This window comes from Grammomys surdaster, unplaced genomic scaffold (assembly GCF_004785775.1).
Source record: "Grammomys surdaster isolate TR1022 unplaced genomic scaffold, NIH_TR_1.0 185, whole genome shotgun sequence".
In the NCBI taxonomy this organism is placed as follows: Eukaryota; Metazoa; Chordata; class Mammalia; order Rodentia; family Muridae; genus Grammomys; species Grammomys surdaster.
Window position 1 is genome coordinate 18471749 of NW_021604630.1, and position 15000 is coordinate 18486748.

General features: G+C 40.7%; 1 protein-coding gene across 1 annotated transcript in view; it reads left to right on the forward strand.

Annotated features, from left to right (window-relative positions):
• Positions 1-4880, forward strand: part of Triml2 (tripartite motif family like 2) — a 15255-nt gene extending 10375 nt beyond the window's left edge. The window contains exons 5-7 of the mRNA XM_028768300.1: positions 1166-1188; positions 1342-1442; positions 4199-4880. Of these exons, the coding sequence (XP_028624133.1) occupies positions 1166-1188; positions 1342-1442; positions 4199-4746 (672 nt within the window). The 3' untranslated portion in view covers positions 4747-4880. The remainder of the gene's footprint in view (positions 1-1165; positions 1189-1341; positions 1443-4198) is intronic.
• The last annotated feature ends 10120 nt before the right edge of the window (positions 4881-15000 follow it).

The following is a 15000-nucleotide window of genomic DNA, read 5'->3' on the forward strand; positions in this document are numbered from 1 at the left end:
TTTTTTTTTTTTTTGGTTTTGGTTTTTGGTTTTTGGTTTTTGGAGACAGGGTTTCTGTGTATAGCCCTGGTTGTCCTGGAACTCACTCTGGACCAGGCTGGACTCGAACTCAGAAATCCGCCTGCCTCTGCCTCCCAAGTGCTGGGATTAAAGGCATGCACCACCACCGCCCGGCGAAACAGTTGTTTTCACCATGACAGGTGAAAGTACCTCCCTAGGTACTGAATCTGTGAATTATCAGCTTCCAGTATGTGATAAAGATTCCTATTGTATTGAACTATTTGGCTAGGGTGTTTTAGTACAGCCTAAACAATTAAGTATTTAAGATGTTATATATTAACATCCATTTTTTTTTTCAAAAAGCTAGTTACTAAAAAGCAATAGTCAGTTAATGTCCTTTAAGTCTGTTCTGTCCTACATACACTTATCTGAACAGTGCGCTCATTCGTAGTATTTATGGATTTTTTTTCTTAGTAGTAGTAGTGGTAATTGAGTTACTGGGCAAACACTGCTTTGCAGTAGACCTAACCCCAATTCATAATATTTTAAAAATTAAAAAACATTTAAAAATAAAGGATAAAACAACTCACTGAAAAGCCACTGTAGATAACCCCTAAGGGAAATAGTTCAACTCTCGAGCCTAGCCTATTTCCAGACAACATGAACAGGTGTGACCCAGTTATATTCAGCTCCTGCCTGACCTGTCTACAAATGCCCTCTTGGCCTAGTGGCCCTCCATCTGCTCTGCTCATGTCTTACTCCCCTAGCAACAGAAAGAAAACACAGGTACCGGGCTGGAGAGATGGCTCAGGGGTTAAGAGCACTGACTGCTCTTCCAGAGGTCCTGAGTTCAAATCCCAGCAACCACATGGTGGCTCACAACCATCCGTAATGAGATTGGATGCCCTCTTCTGGTGTGTCTGAAGACAGCTACAGTGTACTCATCAATAAAATAAATAAATAAATCTTTAAAAAAAAAAAAAAAAAAAAAAGAAAACACAGGTACCATTTAAAAGGAAACAGGGAGAGAGTAGGGTGACAAAGAGCCTGTAGTTTCTCTCCTGTGTTCACACACACACAGTGTCTTTTTAGTGTCTTGGGCATGGCTTACAAATGCTTTGGTTCAAATACCCAGTAGTAATCTTGTCTCTTTTCTCTCCCTTAGAATGCAAAGTGCTATTTAAAAAGGTGAGTTTCTAGAAACAACTGGGTAAAAAATCAGACTGATGTCTCGGACATATGAGGGTTGGGAATGCTGGGCAAATATAAGGTTATATCTATGTATAAAAGTTAATTCGAGTGAATATCTGGGGCTGACACTGTCTTTTTTTTTTTTTAAAGGAGTGAGTCTATACTGCTTCAAAGCCTGGAGCCAGCTCAGATAACAGACCTGAGTTCATGCCAGATAATCGGAACAAGCAGTGTTCTACTGAGGCTCCAAAGTGAGTGGGCTTAAGCATGAATGCGGTACACCCAAGTTATGTGTGGAAATCACATGGTCATCCCGGCATCCACCAACATCTGCTCATGTGCATTTTCAAGCCATCTAGATACTGTAGGCACTTTTATGGTATGATGCAGGGATTGAACGCTCAGCCTGTGTGTGCTTAGCACCTAGTCTTCCACTGAGCAACAGCCCCTGCTCCATGTGGTATGGATGTATTTACAGTTTACATTTCCTCAAGCATACGGGTAAAGTTATGTTAGAGTCTATGTCTAGTAATTCTTTTATCTAGTGCCCCTCGCCATTACATTTGTAATTTATTTTAAATAATGTCCAGTTGGTTAGAAGGGTGTTTCTTTTATCTAATGTTCTTGATGGGTTGATTTTTTTGGTTACCCTTAGCATTTGTTTTCTATTTGTGAATGTGTGTTCACTGATTTGCTTTTGTTTTGTTTTTGTTTGTTTGTTTGTTTGTTTGCTTGCTTGCTTGCCTTTGATCAGGGGTTCTCTATGTAGCCCTGGCTGTTCTGGAACTCATATTGTAGGCCAAACTGGCCACTAACTCCGAGATCCATCTACCTACCTCTGCCTTCCAAGTGCTGGGATTGAAGGTGTGTGCCACCATGCCAGAAATTTTTTTATCTTTTTTTTTTTTTTTTTTTTCAAAATAAAGGTTCTCTGTGTATCTCTGACTGTCCAGAAACTCACCATGTTGACCAGGCTAGCCTAGAACTCACAGAGAGCTCCCTTCCAAGTGCTGTAATCAAAGGTGTGAACCACCACTGTCCCAGCTAGAGTTTCTTTGTTCTTGAGATAGTATTTGTAGGAATGCTGAGGCTGGGGATGAAAGTGATGCCCCACCCTCTACCCCCAACTCCCCACCCCTCACCTCCAACTCTCCACCTCCAACTCCCCACCCCAGAGGGAATTTTTTCCCCCCAGAGTTTTTGCTAATCTTCTGGAGGTATTGAGAACCTGTGAAAACTTGCAATTTAAGTTGAGCACTGTGCCTCTAATAAGGTTAAGCAGGCTGCCAGTGCAGGGGCTGAAGTTAATTTAACTTACTGAAGGTAAGAAATCGAATTTAAAGAACCTCGTGCCGGTTGCCTTTTGGTTGTTGCAATGAAACACCAAGCAAGACTAAGGCAACTTACAGAAGAAAGAGGTTATTTGGGGCTTCCAGTTTCAGGGGATTAGAATTCATGATAGCTGGGTAGGGGAGCAGGCACAAGGATGCTGGAACAGTAGCTGAGAGCTACAACCTCAAGCGTGGAGCAGAGAACAGCGCGAATAACAAGATGCTTTTAACACATCCCAGCCCTAGTGACACATCTCCTAATGTTTCCCCAAAAGTTTGATCAACTGGGGACCAAGTGTTCAAACATCTGAGCCTGTGGGGACCATTCTCAAACCACCACTATGATGCTTCGTCTATGCTTGGACCAGGGAACAGCACTGTTACAAGGTGTGGCCTTGTTGGAGTAGATATGTCACTGTGGGCAAGGGCTTTACCACCCTAGTCCTAGCTGCCTAGAAGTCAGACTTCCACTAGCAGCCTTCAGATGAAGATGTAGAACTCTCAGCTCCTCCTGCACCGTGCCTGCCTAGATGCTGCCATGCTCCTGCCTTGATGATAATGGACTGAACCTCTGAACCTGTAAGCCAGCCCCAATTAAATGTTGTCCTTTATAAGACTTGCCTTGTGCCGGGGCTTCCAGCACTTGGGAGGCAGAGGCAGGCAGACTTCTGAGTTCCAGGCCAGCCTGGTCTACAGAGTGAGTTCCAGGACAGCCAGGGCTACAAGAGAAACCCTGTCTCGAAAAACCAAAAAAAAAATAAAATAAAATAAAAATAAATAAATAAATAAGAAATATTCTGAATTAGTCTAATGAAAGGGATGTAGATACTACTAAGAAACCAAAATTGGAGAGGGGTCAGGTTGAAACTCCATTTGGGGCTTACTATATTTCAAATTTCCATATGATTTCTAACTAGTATTGGTATTTTATTTAGGGACTGGGTCATGATCATTCTGAAGGTATTTAAAACTGAGACTAGATAATGTCATGTGTGGAAAGAAATAGGAAATGCAGCCAGTAAAAAAAAAAATGGAGAGTGTGTGTTTCAGGAGCCTGGGAAAATCATATTTGCTGGGAAAAGGAAGGGCAATGTATCACTTTCCTATAGTTCTAAGGAATTACCATGTATTTCATGGTCTGACATACAAGGTATGATTTTCAGGAGTTCCTTAGGGGTCCTAGCCTCTCTGATATGTTTCTGGGGTCTCCTTAGTACTAAGGGATTCCATCACACTCAGTGAGCTGTTAAGATGTGACTATCATGGAAAACCCCTCCATCGTGTTGTTTTTACAAAGACCGATGCTTCAGGGAGTGTCTGGTTTACAAAGCATCTTTAGGGGATGTTACTTGGGTCTGAAGTGACATTTGAATGGGACTGGTTATTAGCACAATTTTACAGACCTTGGTTTGAAGAAACCTTATGCCCTTATGCTTTTACCATCTATTTGTGATTTTCTTCCACCCCACACAACTGCCTGATCCATTATTATACCAGCATCATTTTTCTCCCATGATGTCCATCCAAGGAAGTAAAGCTTTGTGTCGCTTTTTTCGGACTTCTCCTAAGTTGCGTGTGCCATGTGTCCCTTGCTGCGAAGCTGCTCCATGTTAGAAACCATAGCTCCGGCACAGGTTTGCTGAACCCCCAGATTAATTGAAGTTCTCTTTGTGCAGGACATATCACTTTGGACCCAGACACAGCTCACCCCTCCCTAGTCTTATCTGAAGACCTGGGAAGTGTGGGATTCGGAGAGACACCAAGAACTGGGCCTGCCACTCGAAGGAGATTTGACTTCAGCGCTTCTGTGTTGGCTGCAGAGAGCTTCAAGTCAGGGAGGCATTATTGGGAGGTGGCTGTGGGGCAAGCCGCCCAGTGGCAGGTGGGCATATGTGACTGTACAGAGAAAAAGGACAGCATTCCTGGGGCTTCAGGAGATAAAGTCTTGCTCATGGGATCCATGATGGGGAGTGATTGTACCCTCTGGGTCTTTCCTCCTTTAAGAAAGATCTGCCTGAGAAAGCAAATGTACAAAGTTGGAATCTTCCTCGACTGTGACTGTGGGCAAGTATCATTCTACAATGTGACAGAGCAGTCCCTCATTTACAGTTTCTCTGACCTTACCTTCCGAGGAGCGGTTAAACCAATATTTTCTCTTTGTATTCCAAATGGAGACATGAGTTCAGACTCTCTCACTGTCTGTCTCCCTCAGACTCATCCCTGAAATGCTGCCGATAGCTCTTCATCTTCCTGTGTGTGGAACCCAAGATAGAAAGAGATCATAAAATAAGATCCAGAGTTTGTGAAGACCACTTATGAAATTAATCCAATATGATTCAATAAAGTCACTAGACTTAATGTGGCTTTCAGCATGTGTTCGTTGAAGGAGTTCTATTTAAGTTGGATGATGACGGGGCCATTTGATGATGGCTCAGGGGATCAAGGCACATATAGCCAAGACTGACAGCCTGAGTTCAATTCTTGGACCTCACAGTGGACAGAAAACAGACTTCAAAAAGTTTCCCTTTGACATTCACATGCATAATGTGGCAAGTGGTTATTGCCCCTGTTCCACTAAAAGTGCAACAGAAAGCAAAGAAATGATGAAGGATAGTAACATTGAATATATGTATTTATATATATAATGAGTATATATATGTATCATAGGTATATGTCACATACATAGTCAATATATATCATACATGTATATATACATGATATATATGATTGGAAAGTTAGAATAAATGAACACAGTCTTGTTTTGTAAGACCTAGAATTCTGACTGCAGATGCATTTTTAAGAACACTAGTCAGGAACAAGAACAGGATGATATGTGTAGGGATAATCTCTTGTGCACGGTGTGGAAGCACCACCTGTCAATTAAAAGCAGATGGTCTATTAGAAAAAGGCAGGAGGCCTGGAGAGATGGCTCAGTGGTTAAGAGCACTGACTACTCTTCCAAAGGTCCTGAGTTCAATTCCCAGCAACCATGTGGTGGCTCACAACCATCTACAATGTGATCTGACACCGTCTTCTGGTGTGTCTGAAGACAACTACAGTATACTCATATATACATAAAATAAAGACATAAATACATCTTTAGAAAAAGGCAAGAAGTAACAGGTGCAAGTTCCAGCAGAGAGATTGGAACTCTGGGAAAGAAAACCACAGAAGGATTCTGCACCCAGACTTAGGAAATCAGAGTATGTACAAAACTGAAGAGAGGTGACCAGCTGTGTGACAGACATAGAATAGTTTAAACAGGTTCTGTATGTTACAAGGTAGTCAGGGAAACAAGCCTAAGCTTATAATCTAGGCATTTATTCTTAAGTAAATAAGCCTCTGGGCCATTATACGGGATCTGGGCACAGGTAGAAAAGTCCACGATTATATGTGTCTCTCAATGCATTTTGAATGGATCCTGTTGTGGCTCTTGCTACTAAGATGGAAGCATCCAGCTACTCACCATGGACATCAGGTCTTGTAACAGATATTCTTCAAAGAGAAGGGTCTTATGATTTCCCTGGATATTTTATCTGAATTATGAAGGGTCAGAGGAAATGTGAATATTTATGTTTTTCAAGTACTTTGTACTTCTTTGTGACAAAGATTTTTTTTTAATTGTGTATCTGTATGGCGGTATGTGTATGCTAGTTCCAGGGCCTGTAGAGACCAGCGGTAGCTTCCACCTAGAGTTAGAGATAGTTGTTATTTGTATTTGTAACTTTTATTCGCCTGATCTCCTAAGATTGTGTTGTCTCCTAAGCTTACCACCTCCATCTGCTAACCTGGGCCTAGACCTGGAAGCTTCTAGTCTCCATACAATCTTATCTGGGTCTAGAATGTTTCCAGCCTCTGAGACTTACTGCTGGGTAAGCTCACCCTTTCAAGCTGTGTTTGAACTCTGGCTGGTTTAACTTGCGTGTTCTGGCTCAAATTCCTCTCCCAAGATAACTGATTCAGTCTGCTTCTATCTCTGCCTCTCCTGAGTTGCTCTGATTGGCTTCATACTAACTTTGGCAGTATGTTCTAATAATCTAGCTCCTTTTCCTTCTCTGGCTTATTCTGTCTTTACCTGTGTCTAGCTTGTTTTCTCTTCAACCTGTCTGTGAAACTCTCCCAGTATTAAAAAAAAAAAAGAAAAGAAAAGAAAAACTGACTCCTTTTTCTATTCTCTCTGTACTGCCCCTTAAGTACAGAGTACTTAAGTAATCTCTCTTTCCACTCTCTTCTGAGAGCTGGGCATATCCTATTCTGTCAAATCTTTCTCCGATTTATTACTTTGCCACAGAATTAGACATCACTTTCAAACATAAGTACTTCCTTCTACAAGCTAAACTTTACCTTTATTGTTTGAGATTCCATGTGGGTACTAAGGACCTGTCTGATGGTCCTTCTTGATGGTCCCTCATATGAAATTTCTTTCTAATTTTTAAAATTATCTTATGTGTGTGGGTGTTCTGTCTGGGCACCATTTGTGTCATTGGTGCCCATAGAGGTCAGAAGAGGGCCTCAGATCCCCCTGGAACTGTGGTTATAGACAGCTGTGAGCCACTATGTGGGTGCCAGAAGTTAGACCTTAGTCCTCTGGAAGAGCAGTCAGTATACTCTTTAACTGGTGAGCTACCCCTCTAGCCCTACAAACCCAAACCCAAAATTAAATAATTAAATTTACTTTCTTCATCGTCCTCCTCCTCCTCCTCACATCCTACAGGACATCCATTAAAACCTCCAAGCACAGGTTGTCATTCCTATAAATATCTTTCCCTGGTTTCCTTATTTTTTATAAATATCCCACAAGAAACTTTATTTCTAAGCTTTTTTTTTTTTTCCTTTTTATCGGTATGGTGTGTGGAGATCTTCTAGAGAGTCTAACTGTCAAGACTGTTTTATCTTTGAGCAACAAAGTATAATTCACCATCTACACCAGCACTTCTCAACCTATGGGTCTGGGGTTCCCTAAAACCATCAGCATATCAGAAATTTGCCTTACAATTCATAACAGTAGCAAAATTACAGTTATGAAGGAGCAATGAAACAATGGTATGGTTGGAGGCCCGGAGAACCTGAGGAACTGTATTAAAGGGTCACAGCATTAGGAAAGTTGAGAAATATACAGATTGTTTTCCTTCTTTGTTGTAATAAGCCGCTTTGTTTGTTTGTTTGTTTGTTTGTTTTAATTACCTCTGAATTTCTTTAGCCTTTTATGGATTCCTAGTGTAGAGATTAGGAGTTGGCAGACTATGTCTTCAAAGATCTCCAATAAAGCATTGTTTACAGAAGGCGAGTGTTTGTTGGACCCTGCTGTAGGTTATTTCTTCTTTTCAATATTCCAACTATCCTTTAGGTAAGACCTACCAAAATTGACTTCCAAACCTACATCTCTTTCTATCCACTGTCCAACACACGCACACACACACACACACGGACCAGAATACGCTCTGGGAACTGTTGGTTTATACCATACCCTCCTAAATTCAAGCCAGTCTATTTGTCTGTATTTTCATGCCTACCAGTCTCAGTGATAGCTTTCGTATTGCTAAATCCTGGGATTTCAATTTTCACATTATTTGAACTTGGCAGTAGTCAAGTAGTCAATACTATTAATCCCTTGCTCTTTGGGAAATTCTCATTTTCCTCCCACTGTTGTGGCTGTCGCTTCCTTTCCTCCAGACTGTCAGGCAACCATAAATTACTTGATGCTCTATCCTCTGACCTCACTTACCAGGCAATTACTATGATACTGGGGATTGAACTCGGGGCTTCAAACATGTTAGGGAAACTCTGCCATGTAGTTATATTCTCAACCTTTGTCAAGTACTTTGAGACAGGTTTTGCCTGGTATCCCAGTCAATCCTTGAACCTTAAAGTTTCCTGCCTCAAGCTCCTGACTGCTGAGATTATAGCCATGTGCCACCACACCTACCGTTTCAGTGGCTCCTTTGCATGTTTTCGTTTCTTGGTCTTCAATATCAGGGTTGAATTTAGGGACTTGAGCATGCATCATGCTCTAGCCCTGAGCTACAATTCCAGCTTCAGTGGACCAAATCCACATGGTAAACGTGTGCTCTGTGAATGAACTACGTAACCAGAAAGAATGGAATACTCCTTAGTTTGTTTTTTATGTAGGTACATCTGTGTTCTTCTGTAAATACATTTTGTATACATTTTGTCCACCTGCAATTTTGATGTTCCTGTTTTCAATTGTTTGCAATATTAGAGGTCAATCTAGGGTTTTGTGCTTGATACCCAAGGATCTATCACATCTCCAGGCCCCTAGCTTATGTTTTTAAACAAACAAGTCTACTTACTTTCTGAAGTGGAGTCCAGTAACAAATCCCAGCTACAAAGGATTTGTCTGTAGATTTCCCTGCACCTAGGTGCTGCCCCACCCCTCACTGCCAGGTCTCGCTCACTGTTCCCTTCAAGGACTTCTTCCTTCATCTCTAAAAAAAAAAAAAAAAAAAGCACAGAGCAGCAGCTGGGCAGTGGTGATGCATACCTTGAGTCCCAGCATGTGGGAGGCAGATCTCTGTGAGTTCAAGGTCAGCCTGGTCTACACTGAAAATACTGTCTTAAAAACAAACAAAAAACCAGACTAGGTGATCCTTGCTTTGCTTGTAATCCTAGCACTAGGTAGGGACAGGAGGATCAGGAATTCAAGGCTATACCTTAGTTGCATAGTGTGACCTCAAAGCCTGCCTGTACTATAGAGAAACACACACACAAAGCTAATTCTTGAACACAACAATCACAACTTGTTACACACAACACAATAGGAAAATTATTCACACTTTGGTGACACCTCTGCTTACTAGACTAAATTCTATGAAAACACATGGTATTGCCCAGCTTTTCACATTCTGATGTTAAACAGCTCAAGCCCCAAATAACTATATTGAAATACAGTCAGATGAAAAGCAATGAGGGATAATATGGATTATTGACCAGTTGAGTGAGAGACAGTGGGAGCTAAAAATCTATCTTGAAGGGAGGATGTATCTATGTAAAAACAAAACTAAGGAGTGTTCTAGTCTTGCCGGTCATGTAGTTCATTCATAGAACACATGTGTAACATGTGGATTTGGTGCAATAGGACCACAATAGTGGAAGAAAAAATAGAAAAGAATATTAAAAAAAATCCAGGTGGCATGATATATGACATTTAGGTGCCAGGACTGCCATCACAGAGTCCCACCTGGTTCTATGACACCATATGCAGCTTCTGTTGTGTCACTGGGATTATCCACCACTGGAAAAAATGTCTCAATATTGGAAATACTGGGCATGTGACACATGTATCCTGGCTTAACATTTATTGGGTAGAAAAATCTAGCTTTATTCTATATCTTAGAAAAGGGGCTCTGTCAATATTTTAAGAGAAGTCAAGCTTTGAGATTCTTGATAGTTGAACTGAGATTTCTATGGTAGGAATTGAGGGACAGGGCTGGAGAGATGGCTCAGTGGTTAAAGGAATGTACCACTCCTGCAGAGGACCTGGCTTCAGTTTGGAGCATCCACATGGTGACTCAAGACCATCTGTAACTCCAGCTCCCAGGTATGTAATGTCTTCTTCTGATTTCTGAGAGCACCAGGTACACATATATACATGCAAGGAAAGCATTCATACATATAAAAAAGTCCATCTTTAAAAAAATGTAATTAAGGGGAGAGGTGTGCCTAAATCTAGACCAGCTCTTTCTATCTTCAGATGACAGGTAGGGTAGTCTGGCTGACATAGACTTACCTAGGCTTCAGCAAAGCAAAGGGAAGTCACTATCAGCCAAGCAAAGGGAACTCACTATACTAATGAAAACTTTAAATCATATTTAATTTAAGGAAGGGGATTATCAGGTAAAGGAGGCATCGAAGGGGATAGGGGAAAAAATTGGAACTTAGATTACATCCTTAAAAGGTGATAGATCTATCAAAGAGATGTTGAAGTTAAAACGTACATACATGAGGAATGAGAAATTCGGGAGAAAGGTGTCATTGTGATTGTGTTCTGACAAATTAGATAGTACGTAAGAGAATAGGATTTTTGCCCGGGAGAGAATCAAATACATAATTGAAAATTTACTGTCATGTGGAAAGAAGCAATTCTCTTAAACGAGATCAATGTGGTAAGATGCTAAAAGGGAAGAGTGTGGAATTTAAATATTATGTCTCTTTAAAATAATAGCTTAATGGTATTGTATATTTCCTATCTGCCACATAAGATCTCAAATGCTTTCTGTTACCTCAGGCAATACTCTTAACCGTAGAACGGAGATGTTTTGCTTCATTTTATGGAGACAGAAAGAGAGCCAGAGGGGCTCCAAATCAACAGCAACAGTTCAAACATTTGAGAACAGCCTATTTATTCTTTCCAGCCTCCCAGATCCTATCTCCTTAAAGGTATTTACGGTCAGGTGACCAAGAATCACTGGAGGAGATGAGTCCAGGAAGCTGAGGGCTGCAAAGATATGAAAGTAAAAATTCCCATTTCTGAAGAGAAGCAATTGATGGGAATTTAATTTAAAAACTGTTTCCCATAAATATATTTACATATTTGTGTAATAACATTTTTAATTAAAAAATAGATTAAAACCTTAGGTGAATAAGCTTTTCCCCCTAAATGACTGCTGTGTTCATCGTAAAGAACACTGTAATCAGCTAAAGATTACCCTGTATTGTGTTCCTTGTTTCAGATAAGAATGCTATGTGGCCCTGTCAGATACCAGATACACTGGTGACGTTTCTGTTTGTAGAGGGGTCTGGGCTAAGTGAGGGAAGGGTCACTGTTGCAACTTCCTTCACTCAAACTGCTAATCTTCAGCATATCAAATTTATTCTTTCTTCCCCCACAACCTCCTCGCTTTTCTTTTTCCCCAGTGGTGAGACCGGAAGCCTGGGTTGCTAGGCAAGTCCTTTACCACTAACAGCCCAGCCCAGGACTTGGGAATGTTTGTTGACAGTGAGAACTTCAGTGAGTTTCAGTCTAGAAGCTATCCATGCAAATGTCTTCTGAAATTACAGCTTCAGTGTTCTCTTGGAGGAGTCGATTGCTTTCAGTGCAGAAAAGAGCAGGGATACCAATTAGTTTGGTCAATAGCACTTTGTGGAGAAGGGGAGAGTGTGGCATAGTTTACTTCCTTAAGACCAAAACCTCTCCCCAGGTACTCATGAAAACAGCAGGCTATTTTTGCCGGATCCAGTTTATAGATTTGCTTGTTTGTTTTGTTATTCAAGACAGGGTTTCAATCCGGGCAGTGGTGGTGCACGCCTTTAATCCCAGCACTTGGGAGGCAGAGGCAGGCAGATTTCTGAGTTCGAGGCCAGCCTGGTCTACAGAGTGAGTTCCAGGTCAGCCCAGGCTGTCCTGTCACTTGCTCTACAGGCCAGGTTGGCCTCTAACTCAGAGATCCTCCTGCCTTTGCCTGTGGGGTACTTGGATTAAAAGCATGAGCCAACCACCACAGTCAGCTAATTTTTGAGGATTTCTTTTGCAGATACATTAATATGGAATTTTGATCAGGAATTAATAGCTTGATTAAAAATAAAAACCTATGTCATTTAGGCCTTTTTATGCATCTTAAGTACTACATAAGTACCTCTTCCTGACTGCAATGAACTCTAACTTATGAAAACCAAACTGCCTTTTACTAAATGAGGCTCAGTCCCACCTTGTCCCCTTCCCATGATTTCTTTGTCATGTTTCTCCAGAGGTTCAGTCAATGCTATTTAAATACCCAGTGTATCAGGCTATTAGGCATCTTAGTTTTGTAGACGATATAAGGGGATCACTTTGACCTGATGCCCTACGGCGCCATCATTAACGCCTTTGTTCTCATTTTAAGTCCGACCTGGACCTGCATAAGTACTGTCTTCCACTGTCTTCCACTTAGTAGGCACAAGTCCTGACATTTCTTTTACCATTTTCTCTTCTTCTCTTGCCTTCTGTAGTCGAACTCCACCAAGAAGTCTTCCCATAGGGCAGAGGATGTAGCTAAATGACAGATCACTTACCTAGATCATTTGAACAGGGGAACCTGGATTCAATTGCCCAACTAAAACACAGAAGTCCTCCTCAAAAGATTCTATCTAGCCCTTGGTATTTTGTTTTGGTTTTTTTTAATCACATACACTATAATACTTTCTTTATATCACCAATCATGATGTAGATTAATATTTGTTTAATTCATTGTTTGTCGACCTTCTCCAGGTTGCAGACTCTATGTGGCAAGGGCTTTGAATGAATAGGAACAAGACAAGCACCCACTGCTAAGTGAGCACTATATGCCAGCAATGTGTTTTTCTTGAGAGAACAAAACAAAGACATCTCATAACATGAGCAGATGAGCTCATTCATTGGGTGCTTTGAAGTACAATTTGTCTAGGGAACCCTCTGGCTTGTCAGGAAGTCAGATGCACAACGAAATGGACTCTTCTGGAAAGAATGTAATATTTCACCGTGATCCAGTGACCACTGTGCTTTGCTGATTATGTCTCCCGCATATATGAAAAGATAATGCATAGGAGTGACCAAAGTGATACTGATGTAGAGTGTCCTCACAGAGATGCAGTGTAGAGGCCAAGTTAGAGCCGAATACAGAAGTGTTAACAGGAGGGGACCCTTAAAGGGAAAGTACATAGACCTGACTGTGTGACATTCGACTCCATCAAGAAAGGCTCCATAGGAGACTTCAGGAATAAAATTTGTTTGGTACACTGAAGAAAAATGACACATATAATCACATGAAATAATTATAAACAAGTAACTAGAATGGTGATCACTGACAGCATATTTGCTCAGCTAAGAGCCATTCCTGATTGAATGCTAGACTACAGTATAGTGTAAAATAAAATCAAGGGAAGGCAGATTATCTATAGGGAATTAGAATCGTAAAAGTTGGAAGCCATAAAAGTCAATCCATGTTTCTTATCATATGAAATGGATAATAACTAAATAATAAAATAATAAAAATGTTAAGGAATAGCATATAAGTTGTCTGAGAATGGAGACTTGAATGTAATTATGTCGTATGTGGAGGGTCTTAGATCTATACTTTTGTTTTGCTTCTTTAATTATTAATCTTTATAAAAAAGGTTTATTTATAGCCAGGCGGTGGTGGCGCACGCCTTTAATCCCAGCACTTGGTAGGCAGAGACAGGCGGATTTCTGAGTTGGAGAGTTCGAGGCTAGCCTGGTCTACAGAGTGAGTTCCAGGACAGCCAGGGCTACACAAAAAACCCCTGTCTCAAAAAACAAAAAAAAAAAAAAAAAAAAACAAAAAAAAACAAAAAAAAAAACAAAAAAAAAACCTTTTAAAAAGAAAAAAGAAACAAAAAGGTTTATTTATTATATTTATGTGATTATGCTGTAGCTGTCTTCAGACATACCATAGGAAGGCATCAGATTCTATTACAGATGGTTGTGAGCCACCATGTGGCTCCTGGGAATTGAACTCAGGACCTCTGGAAGAGCAGTCAGTGCTCTTAACCACTGAGCCATCTCTCCAGCCCTAATTATTAATCTTTTTTTGTATGTTGTCAGAGTTTTTATTCTTGTGTCTTGGTTTCTTTTGAGACAGGGTTTTAGGCCTTAATATGCAGCTAAGAATAGCTTTGAACTTCTGATCCTCCTACATTCACCTCTCTAGTGTTGGGATTACATGTACATCTTGACAATATATCATTGTTTTTATTTTTAAGCAGGATTTCATGCCGCCCAAGCTGGCCACACATCTGAACTCAACACAAATGCCAAAGCTGGACATGAACTCCAGATCTTCCAGCCTCCACTTCCAAGGAATGATACTACTGGACTGTACAACCATGTCCCCAGCTAACTATAAATCTTACAGCACATTTGCTCTGTTGAAATAACATGTGTGTTTCTTTGGTGAAAGAAAGTTTAAGTTCAAAACAATGAATCAATAGAATGTGAGCTACATTTCTATTAGACATCCAAGAAATGTTAAATGTTAGAATTTACTAGGAATATAGGAGTATTTTCTACAACAGTATATGAATTGTTGATGGTGGTTGTTTGGTTGTTTGTTTGGTTTGTTGGTTGGTTGGCCAGGTTTGGTTTTTCAAGACAGAGTTTCTCTGTGCAACCCTGTCAGTCCTGGAACTCACTGTGTAGACCAGGCTGGCTTTGAACTCATAGAGATCTGGCTGCCTCTACCTCCCAAGTGCTAGGATTAAAGGTGAGCACTGAGCATGAAAGATTTGTAATAAGTGTCTTTAAAATGATACTGTAACCTTTGACTTTCATAAGAAAAATCTAAATACTTCCTGAGAAAAGGAGCAAAATGTAGGATTCCCACACCGTCTAAAAAGAGAAAACAAGGAAAGGAAATAAAAAAAGAAGGGGCTGGGGACATAGCTCAGTTGGTAGCATGTTTACTTGGGAGGCACAGGGCCAGTGCAGCTCCTCAGAGAAGATTGAGTTCTTGACAAAACTAAAAATACATCAGTGAACTATTTCAAC